At 40.0% G+C, this 24,684-nt stretch overlaps 1 protein-coding gene across 1 annotated transcript; it reads left to right on the forward strand.

Moving 5' to 3' along the window:
- Positions 1-508: 508 nt before the first annotated feature.
- Positions 509-1,504, forward strand: LOC131244215 (uncharacterized; the record flags this gene model as incomplete). The annotated part of the gene is made up of 1 exon (XM_058243858.1): positions 509-1,504. A coding segment is annotated over exon 1 (909 nt), but the record flags the coding sequence as incomplete, so codon positions are not given.
- Between the last annotated feature and the right edge of the window lie 23,180 nt (positions 1,505-24,684).

The following is a 24,684-nucleotide window of genomic DNA, read 5'->3' on the forward strand; positions in this document are numbered from 1 at the left end:
CATGTTTTCTCTTATCATATTCGTATAAAAATCGAAGCTCACTCATCCACCCGTGCAATAGTGGATGGATGATAAAAGAGAAGGAAAACTTTTTTTACTCTGGCAGAGTGCTATTCTCCATACTCGAGGCCATTTCCTCCATCTGCATCGGATCCTACGGTCTATAAACCGGTCATAACGTAAAATCCAGATGGAATGCCTCATCATAAGTGGTTGATTGATTGGAGGTCAAAATGAAAATAATAAACGGTCCAAACGCAGCAAATCTCACTTAATCACGTGTCAGTTAATGAAACTAATTACATCAATATGGCTCATCACAATATTTGACGGTTCCGTTTGCGTACATTTACATCAAGTGTACAATTTCATGGCGCACGAGTATGGAGTACAACAATCCGCCAGAGTATCAAATAAAATCTTCCATAAACAAGACAGACTGCCAAGTCCCATTCGTGTAATTCCAGCTGTCGGTGCTCTATCGCTAGGATTTCGCTTGCTCGAGAGAGAGCTAGGATTTCGATGGTATAAGAAGAAGAAGAAAAAAGAGAGGACCAACGTCAGATTGAAATCTCTGCACTTCCAATCTGAATAGATGAAGTTATCTTCGAAATCCATCATCTCATCCAGCCCAAATCGAATAGATAAATACCCAACAGCTCCTCATTCCCACCCCTTGAGCAGATTTTCAAGAAGCAATGGTGGAAATAGGAGCAGGGGAAGATCCCGTTCCAGCCCCATGTTCTCTTCCTTGCTTCGAAGAAAGAACGTTTCATCCATCGAAACCCAAGAGCCCTCTTCCCCCAAGGTCACTTGCATAGGCCAGGTTCGCGTCAAAAGATCAAACACCTCATCTACACCCAAATCCTCCTCCGCCACCACTACCACCACTTCCAAAAACCCCACCCATTCCATCTGCAGATGGCTTCAAACAGCTCTCTTCTGCAGCCGCTTCCCCCGCAAGACCAACAAGCACCCTCGAAGATCATCGTCCCCGCCGGCTCGCCGTCGACGTTTCACGTTCCTTATGATGGGCTACAACAGAAAACACCACCACCACAAACAGGCTCTAGAAGAAGACCGAGAATCGAAACCAGGACATGAACCCGCAGCAGATGAGTCGGATTCGGACTCGGATTCGGAAGAAGACGAAGAATCGAAGGTTTTCGTCTCTTCCATTCCTCCTAAAAACGCTCTGCTGCTGATGAGATGCAGATCTGAGCCTCGTCGAGCTTCCGCCCTCGCCGATCGCGTTTGGGGCTCTCCGTCTTCTTCTATAGTAGACAATGATGCAGGGGAGAAGGAAAATCTCAGAACCTGTGAAGATACCATCCAAGGAGAAGAAGAAGAAGAAGATAATGAGGAAGATGAAGAGAAACTAGCCCAGTTAGGGGTCTCATCTCGACCGTTGATTCTACCACGGTGCAAATCTGAGCCGGCCACGAGGACAGGAAATCTGGTCCCTGAGGAAGCGAGTATATGGAAGAACATGCTTACTGCGATTAATAGATTTCCATTCGCCATTCTCTCTTTTCCTTTTGATGAAAGCCAACGAGTTTCGTACATCTACACCCGCCCATTTGATAGACGCGCCCTCTTTTCCTACTCCTGGGAATTCAACAGTTGTACTGCTGTATTACCAAAAGTTAGAAATTAAAGGGTGCATGCGTCAAGTAGGAAGGATGTAAATAGTAAAACAGAGCCTCACAAAACTCTCACGCTCTCTCTCTCTCTCACGCTCTCTGTATCTTATCTATCCATCTACATTCTACACGGACCCTATTTATTTTTATTTTGTATTATTTCAATTCCTAAAATAGAAAACCTGGGTGTGTAAATTAATCAGGATGGGCTTAGATATTAAATCTGTTTTATTACTTTTAATCTTTATTTAGTAAATATGAATGCTTGGGTGCTTTCGGACCGTTAATGAGTTGAGAAATTTTCTCCTATAAGAATCATTTGAGAACTGGATATATAATCCAGCCCATATAGGCGGTTCATCTAGCTTAGATGAAGTGTTAGGCAAAAAATCAGGTCGGTGAAAATCAAGGGTGGGGATTCCTTCTCACTATACAATGGCCCACCTGATTTTTGAATCAGTCTGAGATTTGAGCGCTAGAGTTTTCATGAGATGGCTCGTCAGGTGGACAGTTCAGATTCTGTGCGCACACAACATGAGAAGAGTTTTCGAAGGGGTCTCACGGTTCTCGTGAGAAAATTTCTCATGGTGAGTTTAAGATATTCCAATCAATCGACTTGAACTGTCTATTAAATACGAAACATATTTCATAGCCTTTTATGGAAAAATGGTGGTGATTTGATGATCTTATCTGCCCCTAATTTGTCCTATTTATGTAGTCATCCATTTTCCATGATTAGGATTGCTTGAGAATGAAGCCCGTTGCATATGCTTAGGCACCCTGAGTGAACTTTGTGGGGTCATCACAGTTGCATTTCTTTTATCCAAGCTGTCAATCCGTTTTCTATATCATTTTAGGGGACGTTTGGCACAGGTATTAGATCAAATCATATTAGGTGAGATCACGGGGGGTGGAATTGCATTCGCCCCGTGTCCCATTTCATCCGCATTTAGAGAGGATGAGAAAGGTTGGGATTAGGTGGGATGGAATTGCATTTAGTCCCATAAAATTGCATTTGGTCCAGTGCAAGGAATTTTGTGGATTTTGAAATCCACTACACACGTGGGACCCACATTGATGCATGTGTTTATCCATGTCATCCATCCGTTGTGAATTTAGTCCATTGAATATAATTTCATGGTCCTCCAAACGTTATTTTAATTAATCAATTGTTTTCTATTAGCAAAAATTGTATCCCAAACATGAGATTGAATTGCTACAAGACAATGGTATTTCATATTTCCAAACATGAAATCATCGAGCAATAATAATGTTAATAGCATCTAATACAATTCAATATCATTCAATTCCACATACCAAACACGCACTTAACATTTCAGTCCAAACATGCCCGTAAGGTATGAGTCCAAAACTTGAAGCATGTCTGGAGCTCAAGTGGACAATACCACATCAAACAGTGGGAATAATAATGTCGAAGTTGAGACCTGTCTTAGGTCTATAGATTTGTTTATTTATCATCCACTTATTCATAATGTTATGAAACACAAATATAAATAAAGAGAAAACATAATGTAGATCATTGATACCTTCTTTTGGTCCACCATTATATTTATTTGTCATCTAATCATTTAATTTACAAATTCTCGAGCTTTGGTTATGCTTTAATTTTGATCTCATGACTTAAAATGAGATGGTAAAACGGATGGCCAGCATAGATAGAAGACATAAGTCACAATTTGCCCCATGAAGTTTACTTAATACCCAACTTACTTGGGCTCGAGAAAAAAGCAACCTATGATGGACGCGCAGAGCCTACTGATGCGGACAGCAGCCAGTAGCTAATGTACGGTACTCTATGAGCCTGACATGATGCATGCGTTTTATACCCTAAAAATGAGGCAAATCTAAATCTCATGCGTACCACACTACATAAAATGGTCCTGATCTCCCTTCATTCAGGTATCTGGGACAAGTTAAGATGAAAAATAAACATTATAGTGGGCCCTGAGCCCTGGGAAGTTTTTAATGGTGGGCCTTTAATCAATATGGTTTTCTTGTGGTGTGGTCCTGTAGATTTGGATCTACTTTATTTTGGGCTCGTGGCATAAAATGATATGGAAAAATAGATGGATGGTGCAGATGAAGGAATACATTATGGTGGGTCCCCACAGAGCACGGTCCAATAGCCACCTCACTATTGTCAGCGTAAGTAGACAATCCGCATCCACGTATGATGGGCTCTAACAAATAGATTGGTCAGATTTGAATGTACCTATTTTTGGTTAAATGATGTGGACAGTCCAAACTAAAGGCTAATGATCAGATAGCTAGGGTTGTTAGGTTAGAGTGTTATTTGCATGGTCGCCCATAAAATCAGTTGGAGGCCTAATGTACGGTCTAGATCAAGCGATTGGATTGTTCAAGTGTCCCAATGCAAGTAAGAGCATTAAACATACAGTGGTCTGGGAGCACTGGAGCATTTTTTTTTAATAAATTCTTTTTAAATATATGTCCGTACATGGGATTACGCAAGAATCTCTTTGGTTAATGATATTTATATGGGAAACTGGACGTTGATTGTGGAATCAGAACTTCTTTACTGTTGGAAATACATAGGTACGAATAAATGAGAAAGGTAAAAGGCAGTCATGGTGGGACCCGAACTGCCTGTTTTGCGCCTGGCAATGTACGTGCGAAATCCAATCAGTCCGTCAGCTTCGCAAGCTCACAGTAGGACAGGATCTCAGGTGGGCCACACGATGGGAAAAGGTGAGAATAGAAACACCTGCCATGAAATGTTTGTGAGGCCACAGAAGTTTTGGATCAGGTTAATATTTAGTTTTTTCCAGCTAGGAATAACCTTATGAACGGTTCGGATGATCGTATAAACATCATTATGGCCATGGAAAAGTATCAATGGTGGGCCTATGCATTCTTACTGTTTCCTGTAGTGTGGCCTAGATGAGTTTCGGATCTGCCTCGGTTTTTTATTTTCATTTCTATTGTGAGCTTACAAAGCTGATGAACCGAATGGATTTATTACAGACATCATTGCAGACCCCACAGGGGCACTGTAGCTTCGGTCATGATGGGGAGCGGATTGCGTGTTGTGCCCCACACCAAAGATCCATGGCGTGTTTACGTCACTAAGTTCCATGGCCCCATCATGATGTATGTGTTATATCCACACTGTCCATCTACTTTAAAATATTATTTTAGGGCATATACCTAAAAATGAAATACATCCAAAGTTCAAGTGGTAGATTGTTTACCATATATACAATGCTCGCATATATATATATATATATATATATATATATATATATATATATATATATATATATATATATATATATATATATATATCAACGATGCAGATCGACAGATCATGACCCAGGTGTTTAACGCCACTACTTTCTATGGTGTGATCCGCTTGAGCTTTGGATCTGATCTCACAAAATTAATGGACGGTATGAACATAACAAATAAATCACGGTAGGGCCCACAGAACTTACTGGCGTGTGTGATGGGACCTACCGCGGTTCTCATGATCGGAGCGCATGGCCCAACTAGGGATTACGAAATCACCTGAGTAGTCCGCGGACTACAAGACGGAGGCTATGGGGAAAATGCCAAGCATTACATGACGCTTGCCCATGCTCGTTTCTCCGTCTGTCCCGCCACGTGATCATCCAGACTGTTCATCCAGAATGTGCTACAGTGAATGGGCGACGTGGTGAAAGTTATATCGTCCAGTAAAAATTTTTATTAACAGGATCGTTCAGTGACACCGGTACCACCGCAGTGAATGTTGGTACCGCGCTGTTGTGGGTCCCACCTGATGCATGCGCGACATCTAACCTGTCCCATCTTCCACCACACCAACCTAACCTATCTATTAGATGCATTCTCTCGTGTTTGGCTTTAAGCCCATAAATTAGACCAATCCAAATTTCAGGTGGACCACAACACAAGGAGCAATTCAAGAGTGGATACCCCACCACTGGTTTGCGTACATGCAAATCCAGTCCATTCATCTGAAAAGCAGAGTATAATAAAAGTCGGTGGGCCCAAACTCAAATTAATGATGCGGGTATACTCTCGACGCGGTTTGGCTAGTGACCTCAACACCGGCCAGCTAGCAGTTATCAAAGCTCTGTGAGCCCCTACCATAATATATCTGTTATATCCAAACCGTGCAGCTTTTTTCTCATATTATTTTATGGTGGAACTAAAAATGAGGCAGATATAAATTATAGGTGGACCACACCACGGGAAAACAGTATTGATTGAATGACCATCATTACAAATTTCCTAGGTCTGTTTATTTTCGATCCAACCTGTTGGTAAGGATAGAACTGAATGAATGAAGGGAAAACACAAATATCAACTTAATCCAAATCTTCTTTGCCCTGAAAAGTTTTCAACGATAAACATTCAATTCCCACTGTTTACTATGGTCTGGTCCACCTGAGATTTGGATCTGTCTCATTTTTTATCACATACACTAAAATGACCAGAAAAAAATAGATGAACAGCGTGGATAAAACAAATACATCATGGTGGGCCCACAAAACTTTGACACCGAATTGATAACTGGTGCTGGGGTCCCTAGCCAAATCGCGTCCGTCTCCTCTGACTGCCTACCAAAGCTTTTAGCGTAAATTCCTGGGACGGAAAACTATCCGGGCCCACCGTGGAGATACAAACCTTAAGTAGACGGCACGACAGGAAAAGGTACAGGAAATAAAGGAGATACAGAACTCAAGTAGGCCGCACGACAGGAAAAGGTGGGTAGGAAAGTGCCTATAGTTGAAACCTTCCTCAAGTCTACCATGATGTTTATATGCCACTGGGACGAACTGGAAATACAAAAATATTAGCCTAATTCAAGACTTCCCTGGCTTATTAATGTTTCAACGGTGGACGTTCAATCCTCACTGTTTTCCGTCATGCAGCCCACTTAGAGTTTTGGATGGCCTCATTTTTGGGTCTGTTTCCTAGGACGATATGGTAAAACGGATAGACGGTATGGATTTCTCACAAACATCATGTAGCCCCACTTGGCTTCCTCTCCTAAGAAGTTCCTGCGAAAGGCTTTCCCATGCAATCCTCGTCCCAATTGCTGCTGTTGGTACGGTCTATATTTTTTTATTTTTTATACTCGAACCCTTGACGAGGTGTTGAAACTCCTGAGAGTCTACCACCGGAGCAAGAGTAAGGATCCATGGTGTGGTCCACTCGATCAGCTTTGGATCGGTCTGATTTTTGGGACTATTGAATGGACGGCCTGGATGATCACGTGATGGCCGATAGGATAAAAGGGGGGACTTGATCATCTCCGTGGAAAGCCTTGTTGGAGTGGCGATGTTTTTCTCTTTGAGTTCGTGCTGCCTATGTTGCCAGGGAGTATCACCAGCACGTGTCGCCCTACTGGGCCCACATACAGAGATGATCCAATGAATTTAACGGCCATGATTTCTGCTCTATTATAATAACCATACTTGACTGATAATCCTAACCTTTGGTTTTTGGAGTTGAATCGTGAGGCATTGAAAATTTTCTTCTCAATGGTTTGAATTCATCTACGCAGATGTTCACTACCATGGATTCTCAGTGGAGGGCGGATTAGGTACTAAGCCAACAGGACCTGACTAGACGGTCCTATTACAGGCTTGATGTATATGTTTTATCCAAGCCGTTCAACCATCATGAAAGATCATTTTAGCAAATGGGCCCAAAAAATAAGCAGATCCAAGGCTTGAATGGACCACATCAAAGGAAACAGCAGTATCAATGAAACCTTCCACGGTAATGTTTATTTGCCCTCAACTTATTGGTAAGATCAGATAGAGCGGATGAAGGGAGAAGAGGTTTTCAGCTGTTGGCATTCAATGTTTACCGTTTCTTGTAGTGTGGTCTACTTGAGTACCTAATATGAGATATTTTTTACTATAAACCTGACCTACCACCTACCTTTTTTTATTTGATTTGAACAAAACGGGCGAATCAATAAAGACAAAAGTACTCTTACTTTTCTCAGTTGCTTTACTCTAAAAATTAGATGTATTTTTGTTCAAAACCCACTTTCTATACCCTTAAAATCCTACTTCCATAACATCAGTTTTCCAGCGTCAAAAAATAAAAACAAAAGGCATAAGAGGGAAGCATGTACAGTGCTATTTTTTTTTTTTTCATGATCTGGCTCCTTTTCTTGGATAATCACCTAAACTAAGAGAAATCTACGACTGTGGACCCCACCTTTTATCCATTGGATATTCTTGAAACAATACAAACGTAACATACTCACTTAGACCTCCTCATACGGACGACAAATTTCAGGATGAAAATACCCCTCCTTTTCACAGAAACGGATTGGCTACTCCGCCTGCCAACCGCCAATGGCGGATCATCGTGGTCTGTGGGCCCCACCATGATTTATGCTTTTCATCCATGCCGTCCATATATTTTTCCGGATCATTTTATGGTATGAGACAAAAAATGAGGTATATCCAAATCTTAAGTGTACCACATTACACAAAACAGTGTTGAATGAGCATCAACCATTAGAACGTCTAAGTTGGGGCCCACTGTGATGTTTGTGAGAAATCCTCCCCGTCTAAGTTCATTCATAGGGTCACAAAGACCTGGATGAAGAGGAAATACAAATTTCATAATGATCCAAAACTTCATTAAACCCTAAAGGGGTTTCAATGGTAGACGTTCAATTCCCCACTGCCTTTTACAATGTGGTCCACTTGATAGTTAGATTTATCTTTCTTTTTTTTCTCAAGCCTTAATATGAGCTCACCAGATAGATGGACGGTTTGGATATAACACAGACATCATGATGGGACCCACGAAAACAACCCAGCAAAAAATAAAAAAAAGGGCACAGACCGGCGGTAGTGCTGCGGCTGTCTGGTAGTTTTTTTTTTTTTTTTTTTAACAGAGAGAACTTTTTCTCTCCTACATTTTTCTCTAATACATAATTATGAAAATATGTATATATAAGTATATAAAAATATTTTTCTATCTTTTAATTCATTTCTTTGTCTATTTATTAAACAAGCATCTCTCTTAAATTAGAATGTTTTTTTCTCTTTTTTTTACACATGCACACACACCCCCATGCACTCGCACTAGTGGAATTTCACCACGTATGGATACTTGAACACTTGACCGGGTGTTAAAACTCCTAAGAGTCTACCACCCGAGTAAGAGTAAGAATCCTAAACTAGCGGGGGAAGCATGAAAATTAGTGGGGCAAGCATGTAAATGAGTGGGGTAAGCATGAAAATCAGCGGGGCAAGCATGAAAATGTGAAGGGGAAACTAGAAAATCAGCGGGGCAAACTAGAAAAACAGCGAGGTAAACTGAAATATGAGCGGGGCAAACTAGAAAAACAACTGGGGAAACATGAATTGAACGGGGGAAACTAGAAAATCAGCGGGGGAAACATGAAAATGAGTGGGGCAAACTAGAAAATCAGCGGGGCAAACTAGGAAATCAGTGGGGCAAACATGAAATTGAGCGGGGGAAACTAGAAAATCAGTGGAGCAAACTAGGTAATCAGCGGGGCAAACATGAAATTGAGCGGGGGAAACTAGAAAATCAGCGGAGCAAACATGAATTGAGAGGGGTAAACTAGAAAATCAGCAGGACAAACTAGGAAATCAGCGAGGCAAATATGAAATTGAGCGGGGGAAACTAGAAAATCAGCGGAGCAAACATGAAATTGAGAGGGGCAAACTAGAAAATCAGCGGGACAAACTAGGAAATCAGCGAGGCAAACCTGAAATTGAGCGGGGGAAACTAGAAAATCAGCGGGGCACACTAGGAAATCAGCGGGGCAAACATGAAATTGGGCAGGGGAAACTAGAAAATCAGCTCATTTCATGTTTGCCCCGCTGATTTCCTAGTTTGCCCCGCTGATTTTCTAGTTTCCCCCGCTCAATTTTATGTTTTCCCCGCTGATTTTCTAGTTTGCCCCGCTTAATTCCATGTTTGCCCCGCTGATTTCAGTCTCGTTTCTTTCATCTCTTTCCATTGCGTTGCTTTCACTATTGCCGTTTTCACCCTCTTTCTTCACTCCATTCCAGTAAGGGCCTATTTGGCCGAGAGAATCCCATGGGATTAGGAGGGATGGGATGGATTTTAAGGTAATGATGGTGGTGTTAGTGGATTGGAAAAAGATCCATGGGATTGCTATATCTCGGGACAAGTTCACTGGGTCTATTTGGCACGCCCGACATATCCCTGGATTTTACCTTCCAATCCGTCCAACCAAGGGATGAGATCAATTTTAAGGTAATAATGGTTATGTTAGTAGATTGTTTTAAGATCAATGGGATTGCTGATACATGTCCTTTTAAACGTAGACCTATGTTTGTCTCGCTCAACTTCATGTTTGCCCCGCTCAATTTCATGTTTGCCCCACTGAATTTTCAATTTGACCGCGAAGTGATTGAAATTGACCACGAACTGAATGAAATGGATTTTCGACCATCGACCCGATGGAATCTTGGAAAATAACGAGGTTGGTTGGCTAAATTAGCTTCTCCTACCCCAAAATCATATGTGGTACTTTAAGTATATCATTCTAGTTTAGGAGATATGCTTGTAAAATAAATAGACAAAGAAATGAATTAAAAGATAGAAAAATATTTTTATATACTTATATATACATATTTACATAATTATGTATTAGAGAAAAATGTAAGGGAGAAAAAGTTCTTCCCGTAAAAAAAATAAATAAATAAATCCAAGTCTCAAGTGTACCACATCACAGGAAACAGTGTTGAATGAGCGTCAACCATTAGAAACTCAGGTGGAGTTAGGCTCGACAGGATATTTCAGGTCCGATCTCAAGCTTGGGCTATACAAACACCAACCCAATAAAACTTAGGTTGGGCTTGGGTTGAGGTCTCATGTTGCCTGACCCAACCCGAACCCAATCAATATATTAGTTACTTATAAATTATAATTGAGTGTGGATTGTATGTGTAGAAGGTACACTAGTGATGTCGGGTCTCATTTGTCCACGTCATTTCCAAGGACTTAAGCTAACAAGATATGACGGATTTCTCTCTCCCAAATAGACATGTATACTCCCGACCAACCTAATCAACCCGTTGAGCCCTCTTGGGTTGGGCTTGGGTTGAGAATTCCCAACCCAAGATTGGGTTGGGTTAGGTCAAGGTTTAGGTATAGGAACCTTAGATTGGGTTAGGGTTGAGCACCAACCCGAACCAACCGACCCGACTTTCAGCCCTAATTTCATCTTTGCCCTGCTCAATTTCATGTTTTACCTGCTAAATTTCTAGTTTTCCCCACTCAATTTCATGTTTGCTTCGCTCAATTTCATGTTTGCCCGCTGAATTTCCAGTTTGACCGCGAAGTGATTGAAATTAACCACGAACTGAATGAAATAGATTTTCGACCATCGACCCGATGGAATCTTGGAATATAATTAGGTTGGTTAGCTTAATTAGCTTCTCCTACCCCAAAATCATATGTGGTACGTTAAGTAAATCATTCTAGTTTAGGAGATATGCTTGTTAAATAAATAGACAAAGAAATGAATTGATAGATAGAAAAATATTTTTATATACTTATATATACATATTTACTTAATTATGTATTAGAGAAAAATGCAAGGGAGAAAAAGTTCTCCATGTAAAAAAAATCAACGGGACAAACTAGGAAATCAGCGGAGGAAACTGAAATCACATTGAATGTATGTAGTATATCCATGTCGTCCATCCATTTTTCCATCTAATTTTAGCGGTTTAGCCCACAAATTAAAGCATATCAAAAGATCAAGTGGATCACACCACGGGAAACAGTGGGCATAATGATTTCCATCGTTGAAACCATAGTGGGCCCAACAATGATGTTTGTTTGTTATCAAACCTATTCATAAGATCATACAGACATGGATTAATAGAAAAAACAATTATAAGCTTGATCCAAAACTTCTGTAGCCCCTAAGAAATGATCAACAATAGAAGTTCAATTCAAAATTTCATTTGGTGTGATCCATTTGAACATTGGATACGTTTAGATTTATCGGCTCAAGCAATGAAATTATCTGTTAAGTTTGCCCCGTTGATTATCTAGTTCCTCGCTGATTATCTAGTTTGCCCCGTTGATTATCTAGTTCCCCGCTGATTATCTAGTTTGCCCCGTTGAATTTCATGTTTGCCCCGATCAATTTCATGTTTGCCCCGCTGATTTCCTATTTTGCCTCACTGATTTTCTAGTTTGCCCTGCTGATTTTTTAGTTTGCCCCGTTGATTTTATAGTTTCCCCCGCTGATTTTCTAGTTTGCCCCGCTGATTTCTCAGTTTGCCCCGCTGATTTTATAGTTTGTCCCACTGATTTTTTAGTTTTCCCTGCTCAATTTCATGTTTGCCCCGCTGATTTTCATATTTCCTCCGCTGATTTTCTAGTTTGCCCCACTAATTTCATAGTTTGCCCCGCTGATTTTCCAGTTTACCCCGCTGATTTTCATGTTTGCCCCGCTGATTTTCTAGTTTGCCCCGCTGATTTTCATGTTTACCTCACTGAGTTTCTAGTTTGCCTCGCTGATTTTTTAATTTGCCTCACTGATTTTCTAGTTTGCCTCGTTGATTTTCTAGTTTCCCCCGCTCAATTTCATGTTTGCCCCTCTGAATTTCTAGTTTGTCCCGCTCAATTTCATGTATGACTGAAAGTTGGGCGGGTTCAACCCGACCGACCCGTGACTGACCTGACATTGGGTTAGGCTCAAGCAGGATATATCAGGTCTGATCTCAAGCTTGGGCTATACAAACACCAACTCGATAAAACTTAGGTTGGGCTTGGGTTGCCTGACCCAACCCGAACCCAATCAATATATTAGTTACTTATAAATTATAATTGAGTGTGGATTGTTTGTGTAGAAGGTACACTAGTGATGTCGGGTCTCATTTGTCCACGTCATTTCCAAGGACTCAAGCTAACAAGATATGTCGGATTTCTCTCTCCCAAATAGATCGCGTGCTATGCTACATGATTTTTTAAAGAAGTAGTCTTATATTTTAGCTTGGTTTTTTAAAGAAAAAAAAATGAAGTTCTTTATGATGAATAATCACGTATATAATTAATAAAATCATAGATACAAAAAATAAGTCCTATATTGAAATATAATAAACTAATGTAATAATGAAAATATTAGCACGTATACACCCAACAAACCCAATCAACTCGTCGAGCCCTCTTGGGTTGGGCTTAGGTTGAGAATTCCCAACCTAAGATTGGGTTGGGTTGGGTCAAGGTTTAGGGATAGGAACCTTGAGTTGGGTTAAGGTTGAGCACCAACCCGAACCAACCGGCCCGACTTTCAGCCCTAATTTTATCTTTGCCCCGCTCAATTTCATGTTTTATCGGCTAAATTTCTAGTTTTCCCCACTCAATTTCATGTTTGCCTCGCTCAATTTTATGTTTACCCCGCTGAATTTCCAAATTGACCGCAAAGTGATTGAAATTGACCACGAACTGAATGAAATGGATTTTCAACCATCGACCCGTTGGAATCTTGGAAAATAAGTAGGTTGGTTGGCTAAATTAGCTTCTCCTACCCTAAAATCATATGTGGTACGTTAGGTAAATCATTCTAGTATAAGAGATATGCTTGTTAAATAAATAGACAAAGAAATGAATTGAAAGATAGAAAAATATTTTTATATACTTATATATACATATTTACTTAATTATGTATTAGAGAAAAATGTAAGAGAGAAAAAGTTCTCCATGTTATAAAAAAAAAAAAAGACCGTCGCGACACTACTGCCGGTTCTGCGGCACTGCCGCCGAACCTACCGCCGAACCGGCAGTAGTGCCGCAGCATTCTGTTATATTTTTTATTTTTTTTTATGATGTTACTTTTGTGGGTCCCATCATGAGGTCTGTGTTATATCCAAACCGTCCATCTATTTGGTGAGCTAATATTAAATTTTGAGAGAAAAAATAAGATAGATCTAGCGATCAAATGGACCACACTATAAAAGACAGTGGGGAATTGAACGTCTACCATTGAAACCATTTTAGGGGTTACAGAAGTTTTGGATCATTATGAAATTTGTTTTTCCTCTTCATGCAGACCTTTGTAACCTTATGAATAGATTGGATGGAAAATAAATGTCATGGTGGGCCTTACAAAATTTTTAACGGTGAAAATTAATTTTTCCGCTGCTCTTTGTGGTGCAGTCCAGTTGATCTTTGGATATGATTTTTTTGTTTTTGGGATAATGCTCCGATATGATCTCGGAATATGGATGAACGTTGTGGATATAATAAATACATAACTGTGGGGCCATGTAACTTTGATCTCTTTTGAGCCGTTCGTACAAGTCTCGGATGGAGGAGCGTCAGCGGTCGTCTTCGAAAGGAAGGCAGGGGTATTTTCGTCCTGAAATTCGGACTCCGTACGAGGAGGTCCAGGTGCGTATTCTAAGTTTGTATTGCTTCAGAAAAACCGCTGGATAAAAGGTGGGGTCTACAGTCGTAAATTTCTCCCTAAACTAATTTGTCAAAATGAATGGACGTCGTGGATAAAATACATACAATCAGAGCCGTCCGTCTCTGCTAGGTTACGGTGGGAGCAGTAACCCGTCCCCTCCCTTCCCATTGGGGCGCGCAGCACAGCATTATAAAAATAATAAAAGGACGATTCCAGACTTGTACAACAACAGCACGTGGGCCCAATGGTGCGACGCAGGCTGGCGATCTGGAGCCGTAAAAGAGGGACGTGGATTGCGCACTTACAGTGTCAGTAGCAAGGTGACTACTGACAGTTCTCTGTGTGGGCCCATCATGATATTTGTATCCTATCCACTCCATCCATCTATTTTTCAATACTATTTTATTATACGAGCCTAAAACTGAATCAGATCTAAATCTCATATGTACCACCCCACAGGAACGAGTGGTGATTGAATACTTACCGTTAAAAACTTCTAAAGTGCCACAAAAGTTTTAAATGAAGCTTATATTCACGTTTTCTCTTCATCCAGGTGTGCCTGACCTAATCAACAGGTTGGATGACAAATAAACATTTCGCGAGCCTTAGGAAGCTTTTAATGGTGAGCATTCAATCACCACTGTTTTCTTGTGGTGTGGTCCACTAGATATATTATTCTCCCTCATTTTTAGGATCATGATTTATAATGATCTTGAAAAATTGATGGACGTCTGGGATAAAACACACATGCACCATGTGGGGCGCATAGGGCATTGTCAGTATCCACCTCGCCACTGACTCTGTCAGTACGCAATCCACGCCCGTGAAAGAGAGGCAAAACGAGCTGTTTCGAATTAATGAAATCTTGGCCGAAGCACCTGTTTCCATATTGGGAACTGATCGGCTGATCATTAGTCGGTTGCACGTTGACTTTATAGATTTTTATTCATTTATTTATTTATTTTTCCCATAAAAAACTCATGCTACGTACCTCTCTACCAACAGGAAGTTCCGGTACATATAAGCTACATGGGTCCACTGAGATGTCCCCATCCATTGGTTTCGTCTGCTCCAGTTAGGGTCGATTGCAAATATGTGTTTGACTGCTTTTTGAATTCAAAGGTCGCTTGGCCACGTGGATTTCAGGGCATTTGGAATTAAAAGTATTTGAAATACATAATTTTATCTAAAATGAAATTTCCTCCTTTTGTAGTTAATAGGAGGGTTTAGATTTATATAAGCTACTTATGCCATAAGTGACTGATCGTGGTTTTAATTTATTTAGCATAAGGCAGTAATACATGTTTTTTTCGAATATCATAAATATATAATTATCCCTCAAGTCACTTTGGTCTCCTTTACATCCACCATTCATCAGGTAGAGCCAACCTTTGATGCGGATCATTCATTGTAGATACAATACCAGAATTATAATTTCTCCATCACTCAGTGATCTAAAGTAGATACAATGATCGAACGTACTTCTGATAAAATAGCTGGCTCAATATGAAATAATCAAAGTTTTTATATCATTGCTTAGGTGATTGTTTCAGGTTGTACAATGACTTCTTTAACCCACAAACCTTATTCTCTACTTCATGCACCTCAAACCCTTCAAGTTGTTTCACGTAGATCTACTCTTTTTGTTCCACATGTAGAAAAGCAGGCTTTACATCCAACTGTTTCAATTTTAAATTGTATTGGGCACCAATGTCAATATGAATATGATAAATACTTACCTAACCACAGGCATGAATATCTCACCAAAGTCTACACCTTCTTTCTGAGCATAGCCCTTCACAACCAGTCTCTTTTTGTACTTATCACGTTTCTTATAAAAAAATTCACTTGCACCCGATCGCTTTCTGCGCAACTGTTAGCTCCACCACCTCCCACGTTCCATTCTTGTACAAAGAATCCATCTTATTATGCATCGTCGTCATCTACTTTTCAGCATCTTGGTCATCTAATGCTTCTTAAAAGGTAGACGGATCCCCCTCATTCATAATGAGGGCAAATACAACATTTGAGTCATCCCTGTATCTAAACGATAACATGCGATTTCTCAGTGGATTTCTCCTGACAGGTGGCTGCTCCACCTCTTCATGTACCTCTTCCTACATCTCAACTTCTTCATGTATTTCAACTTTACCTGTTTCAACGTCAATCATTAATTTTTTCATTTTCTTGTGCTCATCCTTGTGGAACAAGGAACCATCATCAAATTTGACGTCCCAGCTAAATATGATCTTGCATAATACTCAGCTATACAATATGTATCATTTCACACCATCACCATATCCGATAAAAGTACACTTCTTGCCATTTGGTCTTGCTTATTTCTCTCACAATTAACAATACATGAGAGTAAGCATCACAACCAAAAATTCGGAGCCCTGAGTAGTCAACTTCCTAACCACTTCATACTTCTTCTAAAATTTTACAATCAATCAGCATACACGGAGATTGGTTCACTAAGTAGAAAACATTGTTAATGGACTCAGCCTATAGCCCATTTCCTAACGCAACATTTCTTATCATACTTTAGGCTCTTTCCAAAAGAATCAGATTCATACGCCTTGCCACACCATCCTGCTCTAATGTATGCATTACTGTGTTATGCATCACGATCCCCTCATTCTTATAAAATTAATTAAATTCTTTGAAAGTAAACTCTCCATCATTATCGGTCCTCAAAATTTTTAACTTTTACAATGTCTTCTTTTCGACCATTACGTTTCATGCTTTGAAAAAGGCAAAAACATCATATTTATTTTTCTTGAAATAAACTCATACTTTTCTAGAGAAGTTGTGAAAGAATGACGAATCTCCTCTAAAAACAATAGGCAACTGCCGCCACACATCCAAGTGCACATAATCAAATTGACCCTAACATGTTTTCTAATTAATTTTAAAAGATAATATTAATTGTTTCCCGTATATGCAATGCTCACATATATCTAAATCAAAACTTTTAACGTTATGAATCAAACTATGATCGAGAAGTACCTTTATATTACACTCGCTCATGTGGCCTAGGCGTGCATGTCACACACATACAGACGTGGATTTCATTACAGACACTATAGCTCCACTCAATATCATGCTCCAGATCAACATGTAAAGGTTTTTACTTCATTCTGCCTTTATAATAGTGAGTTCTCCTTTAGAAACTTTCAGAACACCTTCATACTCGGTGAATTTACATCCGAGCGCCTCAAGAGCTCCTAGAGATATCAAATTCTTCTTTAAGTCTAGAACATGCATCACATCTGTCAGAGTATGCTCCACCCCATCATACATTCCGATGAGCACCGAACCAATTCTGATCATCTTATAAGCATGATCGTTGCCCATAAGAAATAGGTCACCATTATACTCATTATGCGTGGGGAACCAAATCTGATGAGGACACATGTAGCATGATGCCCCAATTTGCAAAAATTCACTCATTATACAAGTGTCTAACCTTGTACACAAACAATATGTCACAGCCACTTGTTTCCCGACTAGATTTCTCTGAATTAGCCTCCTTTGGCAAATCATTTGATTTCTCATCCTTTTAGGTTTTGGGACTTGTACAGTCCTTCTTCATGTATCTTGTCTTGCCACAATATTTCCAACACTTCAACTTTCCTTTGTCTTTCGACTTGGACTTCGATCATGACTTCCCTTCTCTCACTCAAATGATCTTCCCTTCGCAGCCAGTGCCCCTTTAGAAGTAAATTCACCACCATTATTCCTTCTTTATTGCTTCAGCTGAAGGGCCAATATAACGATATCAAGGTCCAAGTTATCCCTAACGTGGCACATAGTATCCACCAGATTCTCATAGTAATTTGTAAGAGATGTCAACAAAATTAGGGTTTTGTCTTCTACATCGATATTCACCTCCACACTTGTCAATTTGTAAACTAGCTTATTAAAGACACTAATGTGCTTAAAGAGATCTGACCCTTCTGTCATCTTCAGAGTATAAAGTTATCTCTTCAAATATAGACAATTGAAGAGCAACTTCGTCATGTAGATACTCTCCAAATTTGCTCATAGGCCCACGGTAATTGTCACATTAATGACATTATAGATGACTTCATCAGTCAAGCATAATTTAATTGTGTTAATCGCCTTTTAATCAAGTTTATTCCAATCATCTTCTTTCATCAATTTGGGACATTTTACTTTGACAAGGAGTGCATGTTATAGTTATTGTTGAATTAGGAAGGCTTTCATCTTCAACCTCTATAATTCAAAATTATTTTTACCTATGAATTTCTCTGTCTCGAACTTCACATTTGATCGCTTCGATGCCATGTCTCGGATTTGATCTAAAAAAACCAACGTTCACTCTGATACCACTTGTTGAGGATGCAACAAGCCCTTACACAACTTGTCCGGCGCGGAAGCAACCTCAAACAAAATCACACAAGGCAATAGGGAAAGAAGAATTCAAGCAATCACAGATACACACAAGAATTTTACATGGATAAACCCTTGAAGGAAAAACCATGACACCAAGCGACAAACAATCTACTATGAACAGAAAGTTACAAGAGATGGAACAACTTACAGATCCAAAAATCCTAGTTTTCTCCCTTCAAAACCATTTGTCTCTCAAGCACTCTCATTTTTCACTCTTAGAACTAACCATAACCCTGTATTAACACAATTTAAATAATCTACATATAAATTTGAAAAAAATAATATTCACTTACTCAGAGGTTGGGCGAACCATTGGTCGAACCATCGATCGATCGACTCTGATCAATGACCTTCGATCGATCGACACCCCATGATCGAATCAAACATGCTCAAAAGTGCCTAGAGAGTAAACTCATGTTTTTGAAATTTTCTCAATCGATCAATAGTCTAGTCAATTTGATTGAAATCCCCATTGCAACATCAAGTTAAAGGCACTCAATTAGCAAGATCTCATCAGACAACATGGATTGCATCAAGCTAGGTGTAAATACATTAAAATGCCTATCTAATTCACCGATTAAGTAGCTGGTACTTCCATTTTGCATTTACTTGGATTGATCATCCATAAATAGTTGGTCATTGACTTGGATGGATCATTTTTAACTATATAGTCTAACGAAAACTTGCTTAATTGTGCATGAAATGGACATCACACTCTGCTAAAGTCTTAATTACCTCTGAAGAGATGATTATAGCAATGGTCCAACACCTTTTTTAAGTTTCACTCTTTTCTTAGTAAACGATGGCTTTGATAGAGGTGCAACTAGGGCAGCTTTGGTATAGTTGAGGGTCAATCAGAGCTCGACTCGATCCAAGAGGATGAAACCTACAACCCCACCCTACCTAAATTTCAAAACAAAGTGCTTGATCCAACACCGATCTAAATTCCTCTATGCACTACCCTAAACCAACCTCAATAAACCCAACTTGACATGACATAGCCCAATCTATATATTGTTAGTATGTGCTCATTTATCGTCCTACGAACCACCATATAATTCATTCCATATTTGTTTTTTTATATATACATATTTTCTTGTATTTTTTCCTTTTTATATTCTACCATTCTTTATAAATTAAAAGAAAACGGAGATGAATAATTATCCCAAATTCTCTCAATTTACATGGTATCAGAACCGTCTAATCTAGGTCATTAAAATAAAAAAGAATTCTAGTCCTGATTGTTATTTGCCTAGGCCTTTAGGCATTGGATCTTTATCTAAATCTTTTGAGAGCATCATCCATGATCATCCGTCAAGTTTGATCGTGACTATAGCCATCCTAGTTGTTCATCATCACCCCTCATCTCAACCTATCAACCACCAACATCCATCTCCTTTCGGCCCCCTCTTCCCTATCCATATTCTCATCTTAGGTAATCTGAAAGCAGCTCACCCCAACACTACCATCCCGATCCAAAAACCTATTGGCGCTCGAAAGTAAGAAATGATCTATCATTGCACGTTCATATTGTGAAGCTGAGTATAAATCTATGGGACACATCACAAGTGAGATTTTCTAGCTTCCCTCCTTTTTCCATGATCTTGGTATTGACGTATCAAATCTTTATATTGTGACAATCAAGCGACCATCTATATTGTCTCTAATTTGGTGTTTCGTAAACGTACAAAGCATATCAAGGTCAATTGTCAGTTTTATACCGAAAAAGTTATCCAATTATATTGTTTGCACTCTTTATCTATTATCAAAGAAATAAATTATCGAAATTTTCACCAAAGGATTTATGAGGCCTCATCTATTTGACATTATATTCAAGTTAGGCATGTTTGACATACATGCTCCACCTTAAGGGAAAGTATTAGTGTGTATAAATTTGTGGCCTTGCGGACCATCATATAATTAATTCCATATTTGTTCTTGTTTAAATTTTATTTTATTTTTTACTACTCTACCATCCTTTATAAATTAAAAGAAAATAGAGATGAATAATTATCTAAATTTCTTTGAAATTACATTAAATTCCCTGAATTTACATATACATGTGATTATTCTTAATTAAATCTTTCAGCCCATATTTGCTCAACTTGAACTTAACCTGATTCCAAATTGATTTGGAGTTTTCCAACTCTAGCCTGACCTGAGATCCTTGATAGTTGGACCTAACCTGACCAAACTTAAGTTGGGTTAGTAAGGTTCTGGTTGACCTAAATCCAAGCGCTAATCTTTTGGATAAATATCGCATTAGTGCAGAATGATTCTGACCTTTAGGTGTGCATCTACCACATAGTAGGGGTGCACATCGAACCGGCAGAACTGTGGAACCGGATTGGAACCGACCAAACCGTACAATTTGGTCTGGTTATAGAGTGCACTGGTTCCAGTTCTGGTTCCAAAAATCAAAGAATTGATTAGTTCGATTCGGTTCTTGGTATGGTGGTATATAGAACTGAATTGAACCATGAACTGATCCATAGAACAGAACCAGATCTGAACCATGGAACCAAACTCGAAACCAAACCATATATTTTAAAAAAAAAAAAAAACCCTAATCCCCTTCACTTCTCTCTTCACGCTGCCCCTACTGCGGCTACCCCTAATCCCCACCATTCCTCTCTCTCTCTCTCTCTCTCTCTCTCTCTCTCTCTCTCTCCCTCCATCCCTGGTTCTCTCTCTCCCACCATTCACCATATGCAATTGGGCTTGATTATAAAAAGCCCAGAACTGTGGAACCAAACCGGTTTTAACGATTCGGTTCCGGTTCTGATTCTCCTAGAACCGTTAAGAACGGTTCAGTTCTAGTTTCACCCTAGAACCGGACCAAACCGACCCATGTGCACTCCTACCACATAGACAATAAATAAAATTGCCAGTGGTTAACCCCCCCCCCCCCCCCCCCTCAGCTGGGAATGAGTAGAAACTCTGAGCAGCCACCATGATGGAATGGGTTTTATCCACACCATCCATTTATTTTTCCATGGCATTTTATGAAATGGGACCAAAAGTTAGGTAGATCAAGGCTCAAGTGGACCACACCACTAGAGGCAGCGGTGATAATGATCTCCACAGTTGAAACTTTTCTAGGGCTCACCATGATGTTTATGTGCAATCCAACCTATGCGTAAAGTTATATAGACCTAGTGTCATGCCACAAACTCGGAAACCGGGCTTACAAAATTCTTGATCATTGAATTCCACGCCGACAACCTCCGTAGTGCCCTATTCTCGGCTCCCGGCACCCATACACCAGGTTCCGATCCTGGGACCCTACAAGGAGAATTTTTCAATGTACATTTATCTTGTAAGAAGTATAACCACAAGTTTACCCAAATCACAAAGGCAACAACATCATCATATATCCACTAATATAAACAGTTGATTACAGTGCTGAAAGGAAAATATACATATATCGAAAATCAAAGCTCCATAAGACCACTGCACACTCCAAGCTCAACGCTGCTACGACCTAACGCCACCTGCATGCATCTATCGTGCATAAGCTTATAGAAAGCTTAGAGGGTGGTATAAGTGTATGTGCAAGGTAAGTGTTAAGCATATAAATATCAGAGTAAGTGGAAATACTTGCAATCCATAAATCCTACATATCAAAGTAATGCGAAAAATATGCTGGTAAGTCCATAAACATCATCGGCCTTATCCAGGCTATGCAATGTAAAAACATAATAAGCCAATTGTTCACACTCCAAGTATAGGGTTGTGATGTAGTAATAAACTCGGTAAGACCAAGGTCGAATCCACAGGGACTGAAACCTATACGTAATCTGAAAATAACCAGAACTAGAACTAGAATATGATGAAATTTAAATCAAGTGAATATAAGGGAATAATGGTGAAATATGAAACTAACATTTGTAGAAATCAAAGGTGAGAAACTAGGGATTCAGAGGATCCACTTGTAGAGATCAGGGAGATCTACGCTTGATTCATGAACACAACTGGACTTTGAGTCCCATCTTCATCCAGTTGGAAGATATATCACTAAAGCTCGATTTGAACTTCTTTTGATCTAGTTTTCAAAGAGATGAAAGGTATATGAATTTGAATAGATTCCATCACAAGCTAATGCCCATGAGACAAAGTAAACAACAAAATTAAACCAATCCACAACCAATTCGAGAGATGTATGAATGTTAGGAAGGATTCCATCATCCAACCATGTTCAAGGGCCGATGGTTAATAACAGGGCTTCCTAACTTCATAATCATAATAATGAAAAGCAATTACTCAAAGCCATTGCAGATCTATTGTAATTTAAGTCACAACAAACCATTAAAAACTGAAAGTATTCCTATTAATCAAACCAGAATCAACATCAGTTCAGTCATGAATCCAGGCCGTAGAACTTACCCATCATGCTACAAGCTTCACTTCTTAGCCCTAGCTAAGAGGTTTAGCCCAACATGATTAGACTAGAACTCTCAAAAATCATAATAAAACCAAACCAATAAATAAATAAATATAAAATACTTTGAAACAAACTCTCTCTCTCTCTCTCTCTCTCTCTCTCTCTCTCTCTCTCACTCACTGACGTCCAGATGAACGGTGCAGATATAGAACATATACAGTAAGGTGGGTCCCATCCTACACGTGCAGAACATATGGGTGGGCCCCACGTCCAAACCGAGGGACAATGTGTATAAAACACATACATCATGGCAACCACAGAGCTGCAGACGTCACTTGCAGCAGTTGAATGCTGTTGGGCAGCAGATAACGACAGGAATAACATATTCATCATGGGGTCCACGGAGCCTGCTGACATCAACCAACAACTGATAGTTGCATGGGACCCACCGTCCCTGCAATGGTTGGACGGTGTGGATTTAAGGCACCTGCATCACGTGTGGGTCCATGTGCATGAGGATGGATGGTGGTATAACACATACCTCATGATTAGACCCACATAGCTGATGTCAACGACAGCAGCTAACAGTGGGTGTGGGGTACTCCAACCAATCCCATGTCCCATTTCAGGTGGGTCCCACATGTTGGAGGCAGCACGTCATCGAGGTGGGCCCCACATTTGCATTAAGCTGATATTTGTGTTTTTACTTCATCTAGGCCTATCTAAATGGACAGGCAGCGAGGTGGGGCCCAACACATGGACAGTTTAGATCATCATACCATATCACAAGTGGGCCACACACATCATCACAAAGAGAGGGAAAGAGAGAAAAATGGTGGAGATGGGAGGAGCTCCGCCACTATGAGCTCCTCCATGCACATGCATACATTAAGATGGGTCCCACCACAAGTGGGCCCTCAAATGAATCAATGGTGGATCACCCACCGATTCCACTTCTTCTAGGCTCCATGGATTCCTTAACTCCTAAGCTTCGATTTTGATGGAGGATGATGGAGATTGAAGGGTGGAGATGGAAGATTAGGGGGGTAGGAAGTGGGCCACACCATAGCTTCTTCATGGGAAGCTTGGACGTCCTCCCCTTAGGAGTTGCTTCGGAGATGGATTTGAGAAAGAGAGAAAGAGAGAGAGAGAGAGAGAGAGAGAGAGAGAGAGAGGTGATATAAGAGTGATGGATGATGGGTGATGGGTGGTATGGGTTATGTAAGAGAGAGTTGACTTGGGGAATGACTTGTGTAATTGGGGATAGGATGGAGTGATGGGTTGTACTTTGATTAATTGATGGAATTGATTTGACATTTGGTAGAGATTCTCTTGCGCGACATTTTTCTCGAAATAAATGCGGGCCCACAACTCCATGCCAGGATATCGCATAGGCGCATGAGACGCGGCGTTGGAACCGCAGCAACGGAATGGTCGCTAGGATACAAGTTTCAAGTCGAGCCGACTTAGATTTTCGGGATGTGACTTATGGTCACACACAAACGCTGATTACAGGTCGTGGGTTGCCGGAATTCGACCGGGAGGACCGCAGAAGTCTATAGAACAGTACGGTTTAGAATACAGGTCTCACACCTGGATGAAGGAAAAATATAAATATTACCTCCATCTAAAACTCTCATGGCCCCTAGAAAGTTTTTAATGGTAAGAGGGTTTAATTGTGTAGTCCACCCGTGTCTTAGATCTGCCTCAATTCTGGGTTCGTATTATGGAGAAATGGATGAATGGTGTGGATAAAACCAATACATCATGGTGGCCACTCGGAGCCCCTGCCC

This window comes from Magnolia sinica, chromosome 4 (genome assembly GCF_029962835.1).
Source record: "Magnolia sinica isolate HGM2019 chromosome 4, MsV1, whole genome shotgun sequence".
Lineage (NCBI taxonomy): Eukaryota > Viridiplantae > Streptophyta > Magnoliopsida > Magnoliales > Magnoliaceae > Magnolia > Magnolia sinica.